General features: G+C 35.4%; 1 protein-coding gene across 2 annotated transcripts in view; it reads right to left on the minus strand.

Annotated features, from left to right (window-relative positions):
* CACNA2D1 (calcium channel, voltage-dependent, alpha 2/delta subunit 1) overlaps window positions 1–21,543 on the minus strand; it is a 376,039-nt gene that overhangs the window by 44,379 nt on the left and 310,117 nt on the right. For both annotated transcript variants that reach the window (XM_014963770.1, XM_014963769.1), the window contains exons 12-17: window positions 13,300–13,378; window positions 11,241–11,290; window positions 9,549–9,638; window positions 7,518–7,586; window positions 5,801–5,875; window positions 4,364–4,438 (exon numbers count right to left, since the gene is read on the minus strand). In XM_014963770.1, the coding sequence (XP_014819256.1) occupies window positions 4,364–4,438; window positions 5,801–5,875; window positions 7,518–7,586; window positions 9,549–9,638; window positions 11,241–11,290; window positions 13,300–13,378 (438 nt within the window). The remainder of the gene's footprint in view (window positions 1–4,363; window positions 4,439–5,800; window positions 5,876–7,517; window positions 7,587–9,548; window positions 9,639–11,240; window positions 11,291–13,299; window positions 13,379–21,543) is intronic.

The raw sequence follows: 21,543 nt of genomic DNA on the forward strand, positions 1-21,543 counted from the left end.
TATTTGGGCTCCATAATTTTTTCTTCCAAGGTTGCCATTTAGTGGGGTTTATTCTAAGCCCCGAAGAAACAAACTTACTGTGCAGTTTGCTCTTCTCTTTTTCCAGTCATGCATGTGGCATGACTAGAATAAGCGCAACACCACCACATTCACCAGCACAACTTAATAAAACAAAACAGAAGTAAATCACTAGCAATGAAGCATGCAAATAAAGGGAGTGCAATCCATCTTCAGCATGAAAAATAAAGGCAAAGATCTATTACTTCAATGACAAATCAAGAAGGAAACCAAGAAAGAAAGAACTGGTGCAGCAACATAAAAAAAAACCCCATTTATTAAAACGTTGTCATGTTCTGAGGTCAGAATTCTCACAAATTCTATGGAAGTTGTCTTTGCTGTGAGTTGGAGAAGCCTAGTTCCCACTCATGCTTGAAGTACTAATGAAGCCACAGGCTGTTAGGCTTTTAAAATAATTGGATGGTAAGATGGCAGCAAAATCCTGGGTCTCGGAGGGAGCTCAGGAGCATCTGGAGTGGTGGGAGCCTATAGCTGCACCTCCCTGGGCAGCCAGCACAGCCAGGCGAACCCAGCAGCAGGGTGCTCAAAAATTGGAAACTTCATATGTTCCAGTGCTGCTTTCTCCAGTGTATAAACAAAAAAAAATCTAGCCTGGAGGTGGTCTTCTAGACGTGGTATAAACACAACCACCCGAGACTTGGTGAAATCACTGAATTGAATTAGGTCAGGTTTTCACATCATGTTTTAGTGGTGATGTTATGTAGGCCTCTGGTTTTGCATTATATATTCCCATGTGTGTAAGAAATTAACATGGTATATTGTACCTAATTTTGTTATTTTGCTAGTTACATAGATAATCTATTCCTTTAATGATTTTTAAGTTTTCAGTAAGTGTTTTCTGCTCAGCGATTGCGTTGCTAAATGTTACTAATTTCCTTTTCCCTGTTCGCTTAATGGCAGTTAATCCTCCCGAGCTGGATTTGCTAAACTGAGAAACCTGATAGAAGCAGCAGATAAAACATATGCCCTACTCTGACTTGCTCAGAAAAAAAATGAACAGTTAATTTGGATTCTGTCATGTTATACAGCATACACTGTACAATGAAACTTGGCAATAAAACTGTAAGAATGATCTTCTTTTGACTTTGGGTTTATGCAAGCAAAACCAGCACAAGTAGTCTTTTTTTTTTCCAGTCTTCAAATTCATTTCAAAATCTGAAGAATAATTTTTACAGCACGGCTCTAATTAGCACCTATTAGTAAAGCACCATAATTTAATGGAATGCCCTTCACTACAGCCAATAACATGTTTTCTATTATTTAAACAAGGAAGGATGCAAGCTTCATGCTTTTGGAAGCTGTTTTTCAAAGTAAACAGTTCTCTAGTTAGGTTTTTCCTAGTAAGCAGAGCAGAAGCTTTCTAATTGTATTTCCAGGTCTATGCATTCTAATGCACTAATCACCTCCATCCAAAGTTACCTGTACATTGGGTCTCCTTTTTCTCAATTTAACTTTTGGTATGCCCACACCAATTTGCTGAAGTAACAAAAAAGCAGTAATTTTCACACTCTTAGTAAACAGAACACTTATAGAATGGAAGTCTTCCCTACACATCATACTCCCCAGTGCACGTTTACTGGGAGCAGAAGGTAGACCTCATTCCAACCAAGAGTTCAGAGCTCTCTATCAGAATTACACACAGGTTTTGTCCAGGGAAACAAAAACTAGACGTATGTTAAATGATGTGAATTAAGTTATCAGAGAGCTCTTCCCTCTAAGTACTCTGCTAGAATTAAAATATAGAATAAGAAGAGTTTCACTTTTTGTTTACCGTTATAACTAGTCTTAAAACCACCTCTCCTTACATTTCTTTTGAAACTATAAAGCATAAGACAAAATACTGGGCCTATCTGCCTGTGAGCTATTCACCTGTTATCTCTCAGGACAATGGGAAAAATACACACACGTACAGACAGACATACAAAGAAAATTGGTAGAAAAACATAAAATTAAGCATTTGTTTAAAAATGGAATAGAACTACACATACTTGAAAAATGGAATTAGAAACAGTTTAAAACTATATTAAAGTGAAAGTTAAAAAAAATAAATATGGTTTGACATGATTTTTGCTTGCAAATAAGAACATTATGGGAAAGTTCTTACTGATTTTAATGATCTTTTGAACCTGTCATCTGTTAAATTTTCTCAGTTGTGCAAATGACTTTACAAATTCTGAATTTCTAGGGGCTTTTTTTTTTTTTGTAAGATTATACTGCAAGACAATTGACAATTTCCTAAAACATTATGTTGAAGCAGTTTTGATTTGAGGTAACAGATTTTCAGAAGGAAAGCAGAAGACATTGAAGAAGGAACCAGTGAAAGTTTAATAGACCCTCACCTCTTCAAAGGTAAAGATGTAGTTATGTTTAAGTTTACATCTATTGAAAAATTGCTGGCAAAGAGGGTTAAGATGTTGTTTGTTAATAAGTTAACGACTACCAGGTGGTTCAACTAAAATTAATATGACATGTTAAAGAAAGTCCATGAGTTCTAAATACATCTGTCTTTGTAGTGTACCTTAGTTTTAAAACGTAGTTCTTGTATCAGTCTGAATAGCATGCACCACCCCAAACAAACTGGGAGTGAAAAAGTCTAGTCTGTGTAACTGTTAATAACAACAATAACAATAATAATAATGCATATGCTTAATATTACATTTATACATTATTCTACAACATAAAACATAGGACATAAATCTAAATCAAACACTTAAGCAGTATGTAAAAGCATCTCAGGACTTAAATATGTTTTTGAGTAGAAAAGTACACAGAGAAACTGTGACAATTAATTTCCTAATAATCAATTTCAGCCTGCCTAGATTTAGTTGGGATGAGCTGAGTTTTTCACTCTCAAACAAGAGTTCTTTATTCTTCAGTGTTATGAGTTTACACTGTAGCATAATAGCACATATGAGATTAACTGAATCCATACCCATCAGTTCCTCACAAAATTGTGTCTAAAACAAGAATAATACATTGTTTCATTTTATATTCCTTCTGTTAACAAAAAGATAGTTTCATTTGCATATAAGGAAAAGGAAAGTAGACCACTCGCTATCATCTGAGTTTCTAATAATCTCTAATGAGGAAAAGATTCGGTCAGTAATGACGCATATATTTGTCTCAGAATAATTCACCAAGTAAAATCATCAAATCAAAACTTTCATTTTTTAACACATGAAAATCTAATGCATGTGTTGAGAAACTGAAGTTCATCTGAATTATGAAGACTATATAAAAACTTTCTTCTCTTTTTTTTCTTCTTTTCTTTTTAAAAGGATCCTTTCAAAATAAATCAAAAGGGATATTTCATCAATAGTTAAGATCAAGTTATTCTTTCTCTTCTTCAGAAATATTTTTTCTTTCTTCTTTTGTTATACACTTGGCAAAAGATTTCAAACATACTCATTACTCCACCAGGAAATTAATTCACGTATTCACAGTGCTGACTTCCTGCAGTTTAAGAATTAAATGAATCACTAAAATAAGTACACAAATTTCATTTCTTTCTCTGCCTTTGACAGTTCAATACTGAAGTACTAAAAAGGGGCTCTGCTATCCCTCTTGTAGCTATGATAGGACTTTCTGGTGAAGAGACAAGAGAGGACAGTCTCACAGCCCAGAGGTCAAGGACTCGCTGCTATTCCGCCACAGGAACATGGCTGGGAGGAATAAAGTAGTGGATATGCATCCAATTTACAAAACCCCAGTATTTCCATGCCTAAAGGCAGCAAATACAGGCTTCCATTACTTCAGAAGTTTCTCTAAAGTATACTAAGTGCTAAAAAATAACTTAGAGGTAGGGTGCCACTAAAGTTTAAAAGCTTTACTAGCCTTTTTTGCCTGTGTATTGACAGCTTGCATTTAGCTTGGCCATATATTGCTCAAACCATCTTAAGAAGAAATTTTAATATTGCCAACTGAACTACATGAATACATTGTTTGGTCTTCAATACTTTTAGTGATTCATTATTTCTAATTTTTTATCTGTAAACAATCCTTACATCTTTCTCAATCTGGCGAATCGAGATGTATGTTAAATATACTTCTTTTTTTTTTTTTTTAATTTTATCGATAACCAAATTCAGTACAAGGCCATGCTGGCTTTTGTGCTGACTAAACTAGATTTGGATGAAGCCATACATGACATGTACCACAGATTTTCTACTTTTTTATTTTAAGCTTTGCTATTGCTCTCTGGCACTTTCAACAGATCTTAGATGTTTCTGTTATTTGTGACAATGTCCCCTTATTATAGAGAAATAAAATAGAAGGTTTTTCATACCTTTGGTTGGAGATTTGGATGAAGTAGCACATACCCATTAGGATCAATTGCAAAATAGTATCCATTTGGACAAAGCTGAAAGAAAGAAAGAAATTAAATTTATCGTTATAATGTTTTAAGTAATAAAGAAAGATTAATTAATGGTTTTTAAGCAATGGTCCCATTAAGGAAAATGCATTCCCTCAGACATCTTGAAATATGTAGGATATTAACATACAGAAGATAATTTCTTAATATTTACTCTTTTAGAATCATAATCTTGGAGAATAATCTAGGCTCATGGGACCACTGGAGGCTACCTGGTTACAACCTTCACTGAATGCAGAGTTAACTTCAAAATAAAATCCAACTTCATAGTTGAACTAAGTTTTAACGAGTCTTTAAATACTTCCAATAGCAATTCCACAGCCTCTCTGGGCAACCTGCTAAAGTGTTTAACCACCCTCACAATGATTTTTTTTTTTTCCTTATTTCCAGTTGGAATTTCCAATGCCACAACTATGTCGACTGCATCTTGTCTTTTGCTATACATCTTCAAGAAAAGTAGAGGTCCATCTTCTCTATAGCTCCCACTGAGTAACCCATTAGCTTTCTTCAAGTCTGAACAAACCCATCTCTCTTAGCTTCTCCTCATATTCCATGTACTCCAGCCCTTTGGCCAATATAGTGGCTCTGCACTGGACTCTGCCCAGGAGCTCAGTGTATTTCTTGTACTGGGGAGATCAAATTTGGACACAGTACTCCTGATGCAGCCATTCACTGCACAGCTGGCCTCTTTTACTGCTAACATGTCCTCAGCTTGTTTTCCACCATGAACCCCAGGCCCTTCCCTGTCTTTTGAGGTATTCTGTCGCAGCCTGTTCTGTGGTATGGGATTATTCCATTCTAGATGCAGGACTTTGTATTTGCTTTCAGTCAAATTCATGATGCTCTGCTTTTTCAGCTGTTATTTTCCATGGAACTAGTGATGGTCTAGGAAATTCCCTAGCTAGGTGTCTTAACATATAAATAAATCATAATGAAGAGGATTCAGACACACATGTATATTAAATAATTTTCTATAAAGAACTGTCCTACATAAATGCTAAGTCTTATCATTAGATGAAATAATTGTTTACTCTACACTGTGATAAGAACCAAACACTCAACTAAACTGCAGTGCCCTAAGCTACAAAAAAATAATTACTTGGAATATATCACCCAATGTAAAAAATGGCTTTTGCAGATGCATCCTGGTGGACAATTCACACAGAAGCACATATATGGCTGGAGAGAAAACCATCAAAACATCTACAACAATGGAAAATAATATATGAAAAGAAGCCTGCTGGTATTTTGACTCACATCCAGTCACTGCTGCATGACTTATGAAAGAGCATGCAAAGAAATCATACATAAATCAGACATAAAGAGAAACCACTACCACAAGCAACTTACCGTAAATCGGGGTGTCAGTTTTTTTATGTCCTCCAAAGAGACATCAACCCCCATTACTCCAAGAATCAGCTGATTCTGGTAAGATTCCAAAATGTTAGAATATATTTTACATATTTACAATACAGAATAACTGTAGCAGTCAGTAAATTTTGCCTTCGTCTCATGTTTGACAGGCACTACTTGAAAAAATTGCCTATTTACTTATGTTTCTATTGTGAATATTTAAAATAATATAAAAATAATATTCAAAATAACATTCAATACATTCAGAATTTAGTACAGAATATGAAAACTGATTATGAAGATTAGTACGAGTGTTTTCCTGGATGAATAAACAATAAATGTAACAACAAAACAGGTGAAAGAAAAAGTGATGCATTAATAGTGATGATGTAGATACTAAATTACTAGCATCAATATAGAGCTACTATTGCACACTGATGTTGGGCAGTTGATAAGGAAGACTCCAAAACAATTAACCTCTTTTGGGCATGGTATAATGATGAATTAAAAACCTCACAACAAACCCCAAAGAACTCCAGTGACTGTAACAACCATCAAGATTTGAAACTGGGGACTCAGGCACCACACTTACTTCACTTGTAATTTATTTTCCTACTATGGAAAAGGGGCACGGGCATTTACATAGTATCACCTGAATCCTTTCTCCATATTAAATAAATTCAGAATATATATTGGAAGATGCATCTTCCAGTGTGTAACCTAAAATTCAGGTAAAGCCGTAAGTCAAGCAGATTCAAGTTCTCTTCTTGTTCCTCTGTGCTGGACCGCAGCTGTTTTACTTCTCAGAGAAAGACATCCTTTGATAATCAGTAGTCTCTCACCTTGCAACCAGACACAGTGAATTCCAGGCATAATCTTGTAGATTTTTTTTGTTTGGTTGCTTGTGGGGTTTTTTTTGATATTTTTTGTGTGTGTGTGTTTGTGTTTTGGGTTTTTTTTTTTAAGGGAACTAAAAGAACTATTCTGAAAGTAAATAAAATAAATTGTAGTGATCAAATTCACATTTCTCAATTCTGAGTCTATGCAATAACTGAGAAACTGAATCAAGGAATATCTTTTCTAAACTTTGGTATATTTTGACCTGAATGAACATGAGAATCACACCAAATGTACAGTATTTACTACACCCTGTAAAGAATATTCTAGGTCTGAATTTAAAAAGCAGCATTTTGATTTTGTGAAAAGGACATAAATTGATTCCTTATCAGACTGTAATAGAGATGGGGAATTGCATATATTTAATACTTAGATTTTAATCTAAGTGCACAGTACTATTTTCTATTATCATTACAACCAATTAATTTAAATTCTCTACATTATTGCCTTTTACCCTGAAATGTCATAGCTTCACATTTCTGTTATAAAATTATTCGGGCTTCCTTTCTTGGCAAGGGCTAAATAATATCATCATCTACTTCCCATCTATTGAGCACTTAACACCTTCCCACTGCCACCAGGTCACAGAGATAGATCAAGGAATGTCATTCCCTGAAGCTCAGAACTACAAAAGGGTGTTTTTAACCAGGAGGTTATCAGGCAACTAGAGATGACCCCTTTTTTTTTGATGTACAAGACAATTAAACTGTAGAAAGCTCTATGGGAATACATATTTTTCAAGGAGTTTAGCATTATATTTAATTCAATTAATTGATGATTTTTTTTTTTTTTTTTTTTGCTTTACGTAAATGCTTACTATTTTCCCATTTTGTTCCTTTGTTAGATTGAAGACAGGCAGAGTTCCTGTAATCACAAGGCCCAGCTCCTAGGAAATAATCACATATAGAGGGGAGAAAAAGACGTTTTAGTTAAATAACAAATATTGAACTAAAATATATTAAAACAATCCAGGAATTACTATAGCCAAACACTACATTAGAGTACTGACATTAGAGATATGTAACAAAACAGCAGTGGAATGCATGAGGAATAACACCCTCTCCACCCCAAAAAATGTACAGTTAGAGAGGACAGTAATTGTGAATGAATTATGAATAACTGGTAACCATAAAAGTATCTGACAATTCTGTAATTATCTTGCAGAAAGTGAGGCCAGAGCAACCCTGTAACAGAACCTGAAGGAACAGGGCAAGAACAGAGGTGTGAATTGCGACAAATACATCAAATTATTAAAGACAGTCCTGAAAGACAAATTCAAAAGTATCTCTTTAGGATTTCATAACCTGAATGTAAGCTCAATTCAAATGTAATACACTTTGCACTATTTTAACCTTAGCACCAAACCAGGTGCTGGACAGCAAAACAAAAAGCATAGGACAGAGTCCAGTGAGGCACAAGCAGAAAGGCAAACCCTACAGGAAGGAATTGCTTTGGGGAATTTAAGACAAAGAACCAGTGTGACAAGTTAGTACAGTGTGACAAGCATCAGGAAAAGGCTCCAGAGTGGATTAGATACACCTGTGCCTTTATGCTCCCATCTGTGATGAGAAAGTCCACAAATTTCAGCCTTTACCTCAACAGTTTAGTTTGGGTTGGTCTTCACTTAATAAATATTTTAGGAAAAAGAACATGTCCTACTTTTTATAGACATATATGGATGCACACACACAAAAACATATATATACGTATAATTATTTATACACAAACACACATATATAACACATGAATGCAGAAAAGTTTGAAGAAAAGACTGAATGAACCCACTGAAAGTGCAAAGTAACACAACAGAAGTCTGTAGGTATCACAAGTTTTACTTCATGAAATAGATCTCTTTCTATCCCCAGTTATAAATTTAGCTTTGGCTTTACAACAGGATATGAACAGCACATATGAACTTGCATCATAACATCCTTTATGTTTCCAGTAAGTACCTCAACCATAACCAAGAAAACATGGTTAATGAACTTCTGGCTGTTGAAATTCCAAAGAAAAACTAGTTCCTCAGTTCTATGATGCGTTGACAAAAATTTTACAGTAAAGCTGACTGATGGGAAGAAGTGGTTTTGAGTTGACATTAGATGACCATGTGAACTTGGATAAATACTTGATCCCAGATGACCATTTTGCATAAATTTTTGCCTAGATAGAGTTACTCAGAAGAAGGTTATCTAGAGCAACAGATTGGGTTGCTGCTAATAATACTTAGCATTTCGTAGTTTCCTGAATATGTTTGTTTTACAAGACTGAAGTGATAACTTCAGCAGTAAGGAAAGCATTTCATATATCTTTTTGTTTATTTCCCCATTATATACACTGTCAAATTAAAAAAAAAATATTACCTTGAGCAAGCAAGTAATTAAAACAACCATGGAAGTTAGAGTTCAAAATCTGTGCAACTACCAGTAACCTTGACAGGTTTCATTCTGCCTGGAATGCTATAAAAAAAACCCCACAACTCCAGGCCAGTAACATAACAGATAACCTCTACTGCAGCACAGTACAACACTAGAAAACTATTTGTTTCTTTTGTCAGTTTGAGGGAAATGACGACCAACACTTAAAGATCTGTACTAGGATAAATTACTTTTCTCTGTTAAAGTTCAGGACACTTAGGAGGATACTTAGGTGCAAGTAATGACCAGCACATTAGAAATAGCTGTTCAGGAAATTGCTCTATTGAAGTGTATGGGTGCTGGAAATGTAAGAGTGTAAAAGCATTATGTTTGGAACTGTAGGAAATTGAGTCCTGAGGACTGTGATAAATGGACCTCTACAGTTACTGATTTTCTAAGATTCTTACTTTGCTAGAAATAAATACAGATCATACCAGAGCATCCAGATAGACATTTGTCCATTGGACCTGTTTGGCTTTCTCTCCAGCTAAAACCATTGGTCTTCCCAAAACATCCAGATATTCCTGCCAAAAAAATGTAATAAATTTATCAGAGGGCAGTTATTAAATCAAAGTCCAGAAACAGCAAAAAAACCCCCCAATAATAATGAAATAAAAACAACAGATCAGAAAAAGAAGTCAAAATTCACTACTAATACAGGAGTAGTATTTAATAACTTCTTTAAAGTTATACTACCCACCAACTCAGTCTTCAGCATGCAGTATTTACTGCAAAGGCAATTCCTGTGTTTCAGTCTCAGTCACATGGACCTTACACATCCATAACTACTGCTCTTTTTCCACAAAGTGAGAATTACAACTATTTCTGTTTCAAAATTAGCTGCTAATGACATAATGAAATTACAAGCAGATCGCAGAACCTTCAACCCAGAGGAGTGAGTGGGTGATAGAGGGTGAGTGGTGTAACAGCTGGGTATGTTCAGCTCCTACAGCAAGAACTTGCATAACTTCTGTTGAAACAAAAAATCCAGGGTTTGAAAGCCTCATAGTCCCTGCCTTCCTTCAGCTCTGGAGTATGGCTAAAGCTGGTCATCTTATGAGATGTCAGATTTCTGGTCTGGTTTGGGAGTCAATGCCATCAAACTTGTTTCGGTCTTTAACCTTTCTATTTGTCTGATCATATGAGGGATTTTTCTTGCCAGACACTATCTGGAAGAGTTTAACAGAATCAAAGGACTCTTATTCAAGCCAAAAAAAGGACTCATTTTCTGCCAAAAAATGTCATGCCTGGGCTTGGAAGGACAAAGAACTGTTATGATATTTCTCTGCTTTTGTGAATACATGGACTTTCAGACAACTGAAAAGAATATCTCTTCATCTGCACTGTCCTCTTCATCTGCACTGTCAGTTCAGATCATACCACATAATTCCAGGGTCCTGTGCCCTTAATCAGCCACACAATTGGCTGCTAAAACTATCCTGCAGCCTTTTTGAAGGAAAAAAGCTGTATCTCTCCGAGAGTGGTTGAATCAATCTGGAAACCTCTCCTACAAGCAGGATTGTACGAGGTCATTGCTTCTGCTCTGCTGAGTTCAGATACTTGAGCAGGATGATGCCCTCACACACATCCCCAGCCTTCTCCATGTAAATTCCCTTAGGATCATGCAGGAACTATGGCAGGCTATGAATGTCTAGACATGTTATAAAAAACTACTGGCTTTATACAACTTCATAAAAAAAACCCTGTTGTTGTGTCTTAGGATCAAAGAGGCACCATGTAAGGCCAGGGGAAAAACTAAGCCCAAAACATAGTCCTCATGCCGAGAAGGTCTGCAGGATGCAGATCATGTCAAGCGCTATGTTCTGTGCACATGGTCAGCCTGCTTTAGATGATGCGAGCTGCTGTGGGCCAGCTGGCCAGAGAAGCAGGGATCACACTGTAAATTGGCTCACTGCAGCTACTAAAAAAAAATAAAGAAATTGCAATGCTTTAACACAATAATACTTCATATGTAAAAGAAAGCCTTAATTTGTTTTCTCTTTTCTTAATGTAGTGTACCTTAAAATTCAGTTGATTAAAACAGATGAAATATACCATATTTCATAAGAGAAATTAGTCTACTTACTTATGTTCCAACTGTATCTGTGTTTGGCCAGCACACTTACCTGGGTGTTTATTCTTATGGCTCCAATAGATGGAATTTCATAATAATAACCTAAAATATTGGAACAGATAATACCATCTTATTATAATATATTGCTAATCTCTTAATCTTGAGGAATTTCATTTAGCTTGTAATTTCTAATTTAATTTTAATAGAAATTATCATGTATGAATGGAATACTTTTTAAGTAGATGCCACCACAACGCATGGCTACACATGACCTGTCACCATGCCATATAAGGCCAAGCTCATTACTCTTAAGCAGTGAGGGTATATAAAGTGTTTCTTTTTTCTGTTGTTTCTGAAGATGAGATAATGTACTGAATTTGTACTCCTGAATTTCCAGTTACTCCGATGTGCAAGTATATGTAATGGTCATTTTAATACACTGTGACAGCACTTTAATTATATGCTGGATGCACGTAGGAATAAGAATATGGCTACAGTCTGGCACAACAGTGAAGTTCATAGCAGAAAAATATAAGGCGCTCTGTGGAAAAGATGAAAAAAATCAAACTGTTATTTCTTCTAGCTAAGCATCAGAAATGTTTTTATTCATCACTGATTATATCACTTATTTGTTCAAATTAAAACTATTGCCCACATGCACCAATAAGACTGAAAAGCCAGGCACTGAGATCCGGGTTCAGACCAAGTAAGTTTTAAGTCAAATTGGAAGGCAGTGGGGAGGCCCAGAGAAGTAAGAGTACTGAGGTACTTTGCCATAACCAATGTGTGATGATATTAAATTAAAACTTTTAATTAAGGAAAAATTGGATGTGCAAGCAAGTAATCACATCAGTTTTGGACATAAGATTCTGATCATTTTGCCTTGATAGTAAGATGACATAGGTGATTACACTTTAAGCCAGCTGGTCCTTGTTTGTTTTAAAACAATGGAGTTCACATGCACATGGTATTCTGAGATACAAAGACATTAGTTAGAAAATCCCTGTTCAAAATATCAAATGTTGATTTTCTGTAATTATCTGACAATACAATCTGTTCCTCATGAAGTTGTAATACCTTCTGCATAACTTGCCAGCATAGTGAGGCATTCATGAGGCTATGATACGTACGCTATTCATATAGGCTAAGGATTCTTCTATATAATTTTTTTCCTGTATCTATATCTTTCTCTTACCTTTGGTTTATGTTATTCTCATGCCAGAGAATCATATCTTATCCTCCTTTCCTGGCACTCTTAATTTTCAAGACCCTTTGTAATCTATCCCACCTCTCACCTCTTGCTTCTTACTGATTTGTAAAATACTGTCATATTTTCAGTCAGGTCTGGAAATTGCTAATTTAAAATATTAAACAATATTGTTTGATAATTTATCTTTTTTTCTATATATCTGTATTTACCTCTTATCTTTTCTTCCATAATTATACTATAGTGTATTTGAGACACCTCTTTTTCACACGCTCTTTAAATGTTTCTGACCGTATTTTGCATGCAGAAATTTTAAGAGAAAGCATTTTACTTCCTTACTTTCAGCTTTTAAACTGTTTTGGTTTTTTTTTTTTCTATATAAGGAAATCAGGATAAAAATAAAAAATATAAGATTTTCTTAGAAGCCAAGAAATCACAGATTTTTTTTCTGTGACAGAATAATTTTTAGTTTTGGAGAAAAGCAGAAAGAAATCCAACCAGCCAACAAACCAAACAAAAAGTTCCTTTGTCCAGACCCCTTAATATAAAACAGCTTTGCTTAATTTCTTATCTGTCATCAGTTCCATCTTTTCATAGATGGTTATTACAACAAGATTTCTCAAAACTGAACCATAATGTATTATTATTATAATTAAAAATACTCTGATGTTTTTCTTATAATATAAAATTCTAAATTGTCAAAAATAAGTAAGTATGAGCATTCTTTATACATATATATATACATACAAAGATTATTTAATCAAATAACTTTTTGGAATTTTTACTAAAAATACAATAAAACTAAAAATTAGGCTGAAAAAAAATCTGCAATTTTTAGAGAATAATAAAGATATTTCCTATCCAAAGCTCTAGTAAAGAATAGTCTCAAAGAAAAATGCAGTACCTTTATTTTCACAAGCCATCCACTGTATGGGTCCTTTGTCATAATTATGTTGACCAACAGAAAATGTGAACACACGTACCTATACAAGTTAAAAAATAATGTATATAACTGATGTCATTAATTAGCTATGACTCTCAAGTTAGTGATACTTGGACTTTTTATACAACTGAACAGAAAAAGAAAACTGTGAATTATTCACTTTTTATCACCATAGTAGATACACTTTTATAATTATATTTTACGTATTGCTGTTATTTGGTCCATGAAGTGGAAAACATGAAGAATGTTCTTTCATACATCTTTCATTTTTTTCAATGAAATTCAAAAATTCTTTTTTTTTCTTTTTTTTTTTTTCCTAGTGTGATAAGTATACCTTTTCAGGTTTTGTTAAATTAGTTGGCTCATTTCAGAATTAGACGCTCACCAATAAATTAAAATGAACATATGCATCACAGCAGATAAAATAAACCCCAAAATCAGTATTCCTGTATAGAAATTTAAAATTCTACAAGACACATAGAGAAACTAAAATATTTTGTTTCAGTTCCTGGCTGAATATTTTGCTTCAAAGCTGAGTGTTTCTGTAAAAGGTGGGGAAAAATATTTTCCCAACAGTTTTAATAAGCTGTTCACTGTTGTCATGTCCTTCTGAAGGAATGTCAAAGTATTGGGCTGCCTTTCCTTTTCAGGCATCTCTTTCTTTATGGGCCTTTAAATTTACAGATCATAACATGAAATCTTAATATAAAATCCTTTTTACAGAACTTGATGACCATATTTAAAATTAAACCATAATATAATTAATTTACATGCAGTCTCTAATATGGTAATGTTTTCTTTAAATAATAGTCACAATAAAGCACTGCAGAGACTCCTTGTAAACTACTGGTCATTGCTAAGTTTTTAAATGGTTATTTATACAACTTTTTGTCACATTATTTATCATGTGTGATTACTACCTATACATTCATTTGTCAAATGAGCAACAAAAACTGTGTGACACAATCAGAGCTTATGTATTAACCAAGAGCTGTAGGAATAACTCCAAATCATCAGTCAGCAGGTAGCAATTGACAGAACTTTATTAGTCTTGACCCCTATCTGCAAAGAAGGTGAACAAAGCTTTGTGCTAGATGTCATTTTTAATTAACAATACATTTTGATTTGCTTTATCCATACAAAACCTTAGTTTCTGCAGTTAAAAGCAGAATTAAAGCAGCTGCTCTTAATGCTGATTCAGGTTCTTGTTTAAATACAAATTTTAAGCCTTAAAAAAATTTGAAGGCTTTCATTAAAACTAAGATTATCCCATGCAGGATCATTTCTCAGTAATAGGTCAAGACAATTATAGTTCTAGTTATTTAGAGAGGTGTGGGAATGACTGTACATGTGTGATGGCAAAATTTTTTTCTCATAATTCATATGGATAGAGACAGATGAAAAATGCCTTCTATTACCTTGAAAATATCAATATTGATACTGCAAATATGACTTCACCTGATATGTCTACATCTCATTTATTTTTTTAATACTGTATCACATTGTAAATTCAAGTTACAATTGCCATCCCCTGCACAATTGTTCTTGACCTCTTTTACACAATGTCAGCTATAAATCTTCTAATGGATCTTTCTGTTTCTATTTAATCACTATCTATTTTTTGCACGCTGAATATTGGTATTCTATTGGTATCTCTCAGCTCACAAGGTCCCTCCCTAGTATACTCCTGTCCTTTTTTTTGGACTGACCACTGCTCCCAGTTCAGTGTCCACTAAACACTTGATTCAGATTACATTCTTCTCAAAAATTACTGTGCAATAAGAAAAACTCAACTGAAGGCCACTAGTTAGATAGTTGAGTGACCTGATGTCTCCTTTGGATTAAAAGTAAGTAATTAAGTTAAGATAGAGTCATGCGGGTTTCCTTGTGTGTGCATAAAACACGAGTCAATTACTCTGGTCTGTCTACCATTTGATCTCGAATGTAAAAATGAAGGACTGCATTGTGTTCAAGCTGCAAAATAGTATGTAATTTTGGGAAAAGAAGCAGCATGTTAAATCTGCAACCAATCTATAAAGAATTTAGGATTTAAATTATTGACAACAAGCAGAGGACAATATATCTGATTTACTGTTCCTTGGATAATTAACAGAGATAAAGAACTGCAACAAAAATTGGAGTTTTTAATTGTTACTTGGTTTGGCAAGAGGGTGGAACATTCAAAAGAGTTTTCTTTTTCCTATTGCCTCATCTGGAATTGAGTAGAATGACAGACCAGCTGGAAAAATGAGTCAGCAAGTCAAATTAAACAAGCCAATTTTAGCAAAAAAACATGCTATGTGCTAACATTTTCTGTGACAGGACCTAGAGTCAGCCAAAGGACCGAGGTGTGTCTGTCTATACATTTTCCTTATAGACATCTCTCCAAAGAAGACAAAAGGCTTTTAAACTAAAAAAGACAGGATTAATTACTTTTAATAGGAAATTTATGACTAAGAAAACTTGGAGCAACTAGATCAGACACAATGGATATGAGCACCTCTCCCTTTGTCTGTTCTTCTTTTTAAGTTTGGTTACAACCAACTAAGTGGATTTCTGAGTTGAAGCAAATTGCCAAGTACTCTTTGATCCCAAGAAGTTGTTTTCCATCACCGCCAAGGCCTGGTTATTTCTTCTCTGTGCTTTTCTGCAGCCTCTTTCTTCTACACACACTACAGGTTCCTGGGTCCTTTTGCTATGATTTTTGCCTCCACCATTTGCACCAGCAGATGGACACTTCTGTCCCCCAAACCATTTCCCAGGGACAGTGCAACCTTGCCTCCATACAGGGGAGATCCATTTATTCTCTTCATAAAGAAACATAATTTTTGAATCAATAAAACACAATGAAACTTTCAGGAAAACAAATAGGAGCCGTCACACTTTCTGATTTTCAATGGGACTATTCTAAGTACTTCCAGAAATCTCATACCCTTAGAATGGAGAAGAACTAGAGACAGCTGCTATGCCAGCCCAGTCAGATACAGTCCTGAAACAGTTCTGAAATGTAAGAGTCCTAATTCCTACCACCAAATGTTCAACTCCAGAGCTGTGTTAGTTCTGTCAGGCATATATCACATGCTGGCAATGGGTAGCTAATCTTCTGTATTTGTCTCACTGAAACTAACCTTGGGGATAAAACGATTGTTCATTTTATCCCCAACTAACCTTGGGGATAAAACGATTGTTCATTTACAGTATATAGTAGAACAGTATATTTATTGACATGCAAAACAATTGTAGAATTAATGTAAGGACAGTCAGACAGCGAGTAGCACGGGCTGCCCAGAGAGGCTGTGAAATCTGCCTTCTTTGGGGATTTAAAGACCAGACTTGATAAAGCCCTGAGCAACCTGGCTTGATCTTATTCCTGACATTGGATTGGAGACCTCCTGAGGTCCCTTACAACTTGACTTATCCTAGGATTCTATGAATGACATCAATAGAAAACAAGCAAAAATCCAATTCCTAATCAGAGGAAGTGGTAGACAAAAAAGAAAACTACAGAAAACAGAGGAAGAAGTTTTTGTATTGTTTTGAAGAAAATACAATTGCTTGATTATGTTTTTGCTTTGTATTTCTCTCTAGCAGAAAAAGCTCATCAAATTCAAGGTGAATAGAAGGATTCTGACTGCTACAGATATTAGGAGATAATGACACTTCAGAGAGTTGTGATAAAGATGGAAATTAAGAGCTACCCGTGAAAAAGTTGCTTTTCCTACAGATCTCAGTTGCTTTTAACCTATCTTATTTCTTCATTTTGCTAGTAGAATAAAAATAAAGCAAGATTAAATTAGACTTTTCCTTCGGGTGTATCATGTTCTGAGTATTACAAAAATGAACAACTTGAATGAAGTTAATTCAAAGTGGTAACTAAGCACAAAAATCACCCTTGCTCTTTAAATCACTGCATATATGTGTAGGCAGCACGTGTAGACCTATGAGAGTTTGCGGAACTGCAACCACTCTTTAAGCAGTTCAGAGTGGACAAACATGCACATTTTTGACAGATAAATTATTTTTCTTGAATTCTGTGCTTCTGCAATGAGAGAGCTCTCAATAACCATTTACATGCATCTTTTTATTATTCTGTTTAGGAGAAGACTAACTGACCTTTGGAGATATATACGTTTCCTTATCAGATATTAAAAGAGCTACACAATGAATTTACTTAACTAGATGTAGGCAATTTTCTGTCTGTCATGTAAAACCAGCAAGAGTGCATCTTTCTCTACCGCTAGATAAAAAAATCTTACTAAGGCAAAAATTGATCTCATCAAACCATGCAACTTCAGTTTGCATGATCACGGTATGATTTCAGATTATTTTAATCTGGCCTTCACAGGCAAAGATTCACAGATACTCTCTTTTACTCTAGATCAAGAGAAAATGTAATATAGAGGAATAATGCAGTAATTCTAGCATGATCCAGGAAATTATTTTTTCCACTAATGTGTGTATAGATTATCTGATCTGATGAAAACTTGTTTGAAGTTTATATTTAATAGGTACACTTCTGAAATAAGAGGACAATACACAAAACCTTTTTTTCTGGACAAAATTATTAACCTGCTTTTCTAAATTCCATTCTGCACTCCATCTTCTAAATTGCTTGAAAATATAGCCTTTAACCACTTAACCATTTTGGTACTCTTCTGCTGTATGTCAGGGAAATGTTATGTGGTTTTCAAGCTGCCACAGTTAAAACAATAAATCCATTTTTTTTACTTACTGTCTTTACATCTGTGGGCAGAAATCTGAAGCTGATTTTGTCTTCGGCTATGAAGTAACTGAGACCAGAAGCCATGTATGACAAATTTGCACTGAGAACAGAACTTCAGAGGACTATCTGAAAATCCTAGATACAAATTAGGAAACCACCTAGGAATAGCCATTAGGAAGCACCAAATACAGAGTTTCACCTAGATTCTGATCCATCATCTGTCATGCTGAACTGTGCAATTCAGGAATTCCAGGGATGCAGTCCTGAACCATTTGGGTTATATCTATAAATGTAAAGCAGCTTTGTTTTCCTAGGAAGCACAGGGAGAAGAGAAATAAAAGTTCTGTGTTCAACAGCAGGGGTAGGACTCACAATGATGTGCTAGAGGGAAGTTTTAGGGTCCCATAGGCTATGTTTATGTAGAAATAAAATGGGACATAAACCTTTTTTTTTCTCAGGCCATGAGGGCAAGTGGCACAGCATGCCTCACATCTCTACGGCTAAATTATATTGCCTTCTTCCCTCCCTGTCCCACACCCCATATTGCATGGTTTCATTATAAAGTCTTTTGGGAACGGCCTGGCTCACGCTACCCCCTGAACTCAACCCAGACATTGTTCAAAAAAGCTGATTGCCACAGGCCAAGAACCATACCATTGGCTCTGTTAACAATTAAAGAGTATGGATAACTGTGGACATTTCTCCAGCCTGCACCCTGGCCTTGGACCATTCATTAGTATGGGCTGTGTGATTCGCTCATGAGTAAAGCTGGTTGTCTCGTGACGGACTGAGCAGGGCTCACTCTTTTAAAAATGATTGTGACAGTGCTGCCTCTAATCCTTTAGATGAGAGTTCAACACTCAGACAAGAGAGGTCTGAGTTCACGTTTCTCAGTTTGATCAAATTCACTCTTCCACTGCTCTGAATAGCAGGTTTAAGAAAGTTCAGAAGTTGGAGATTTAGGCTTTTGTATGTGTCTCTCAGATAGCCAATACATTTTGCCCTTAACAGCAATTGGGAGAATTACAGAGATGACCTAAGCAGTAGGGTTTGAAACCTAGTCAGGTGCCAAGGTTGTGAAGTTTTAAAGGTCTAGAACTCAAAATGCAGAATTCGCAACCTTATGTCAAATTAGGGAATGCCAAGAATGGCATGACACAGCAACAGAAATGTATCAAATTATATTTTTAATATTTATGACTGCCTTAGGATCTGTGTCTTGCTGTGGTTGCTCTCCCAAAATATGTGTAGACTTGGAGAAATTGGGAAGAAAAACCCACATGGGAAAAAATAAGAATTTAGCTCTCAAATATTTAAATGCAAAGATAATTGCAGGCAGGACATCTTTGAATTTATAGACATGAAGAAAGTATAAATGCATTTGATAAAACATCTACTCGAGTGTTTCCATAATTGACCCTCTGGGTTCTGTTTCAGCAAGGCATGTCCAAGTAATCCCCTTGACATCAATGGAAAAAATGCTGTAATTGAGGCACATGTTTAAAGACTAATAGAGCAGGTCCTTGGAACTACTTTTCTAGACATTTATCCACAGTGAATAATTTCTCCCAGACTTTCCATGTATATTTGCAGTCTTCTCTATCATTAATATCTTTCATTCACTACAATTCAACCTCAAACTTTAAGCTGCAATGATAACTTATGAATTCATAGTCTAATTATAGTCTGCATAATTATAGCCTAATAAAGAAAAGAAATAATGACACTCCAAAAATTATCTCACATTACAATCTACTGTTAATTCTCCTTCTATCTTAAAAGAAAAACTATGTTTGTTACATATTAGGAGATTATTGGAGAATCTCACTTGCTTTGGATATGATTCTACAGTAATAGTATGGGCCTAAACCCATTTAAGGGTCTTAATATATTGGTAAAATAGATCCAAGACCACTTATATGTGATATGGTTTTATGCAATTACTCTACAAGAGGAACTAAACCTGAGGATTATACCTGAAGTCTTCATAACATATGCATACAATAAAAGCGGCATGTTCACTGAAGAACTCTTTGAAAGTGAATGCCATGAATCCTTAAACGTGTTTTGAGAATGCAGTATTTCAAAAATGAAAAGGTTATTTTGTCCAGCTTTCTTTGTTTCCTCACTTATCTGCATGAAAATGGGGATATTTTCCAGCACAGAGGTTGAAAATACCATTATAGTTAACATATTGAAAAAAATAAACTGTCACAAAAATCACTGTCACAAAACTGAAAAAATGCTAATTCAGTTACACTGTTCTACATCTTCATAGTGCCACCTTGTGGAACTACAGCAACTCATTCCTTACTCACTGCAGGGCCAGCACATGATGTCCCTTCCTCTTCTGCCACATGGTTCAAACTATGAAGCTATAAATACCCTGACGATAGCCACTAATCTACCACTGATAAACTGAATATAATTAGGTTGATGAACCACTGATGATGTGATTCTTTAAGTCTTTATCTAGTTAGACTTAGTCTTTGATGAGCCAGAAGTATCAGAGAAGTACAAGTAGAATTATTCAATTCTGTATGCTCAAAATAATAGTGACAAAGAGGCTATATACTCAGTACTACACTGGCTCCACAAATAAGGTGAAGTTTTTAACCTCAACATCTTCCAGGTGTAGGCATAAATCAGCTCTGTTTTATTAGCTTCTTACAACTTCAGTCTCAAGAATAGCCATAAGAAAGAGAAAAGCTGTGCTTCCAAAAACCCCAGTAGGACTTTACAATGATGTGCTTGAATTTAAGTTTGAGAGTCCCTTGGGCTGTCTCCACCCTGCCAAAAATTGTGCCTTGACCAACTCTCTGGCCTCAAGAGCAACTGTGGTAGCAGAGCCCACACACCTGCAGGTAAACCACACACTCCCAGACAGGAGGTAAACCATTGCTCCTTCCCTCTTCCCCTTTCCTTCTGGTCCTGGGAGAAGTCCCAGCACCTTGTCTGGGAGCCTGCCAGTTGGCAGAGGCTGAAAACCTCCTAGCTTTAACTAACAGTTAAAACCTATAAATGACTGTAGGACAGTGTCCAAGCCCATGTCACAGCCCCATGTAATTTACTAATATAAATACTGGCTTAAGACTTTCAGATTTATATGATGTCTCTGTTAGAGTGCAATGCAGTTGCTTTTGGCTTAACCCATCCTTCTGAAAGGCAGAGATGGATTTTATCTAGAAAATCCTCATATAGACCAGAAGTAGCCTTCTGTGATGCAGATAAGTGGCTGTAGCTCTGGCTCAACTGATGCCGACACACTGATTGCTTCTCCTATGATATCCATCAAAGCTGCTGTCCTTACTGGATCACCCCAGCCCACCTCAGAAATAAATGTAAACCAAACCATTTGGATCAGGTGATTTTCTAGCTACTCATCCTGTTTCCCAGTCTTCAGATGAAGAAGTTACTATATCATCTTTTAACAAGTCAGCTCTTGGATGGTTTTTTTTTTTTACTACCCGGGTTCTATTTAC

Source organism: Calidris pugnax, unplaced genomic scaffold, assembly GCF_001431845.1.
Source record: "Calidris pugnax isolate Ruff unplaced genomic scaffold, ASM143184v1 scaffold44, whole genome shotgun sequence".
In the NCBI taxonomy this organism is placed as follows: Eukaryota; Metazoa; Chordata; class Aves; order Charadriiformes; family Scolopacidae; genus Calidris; species Calidris pugnax.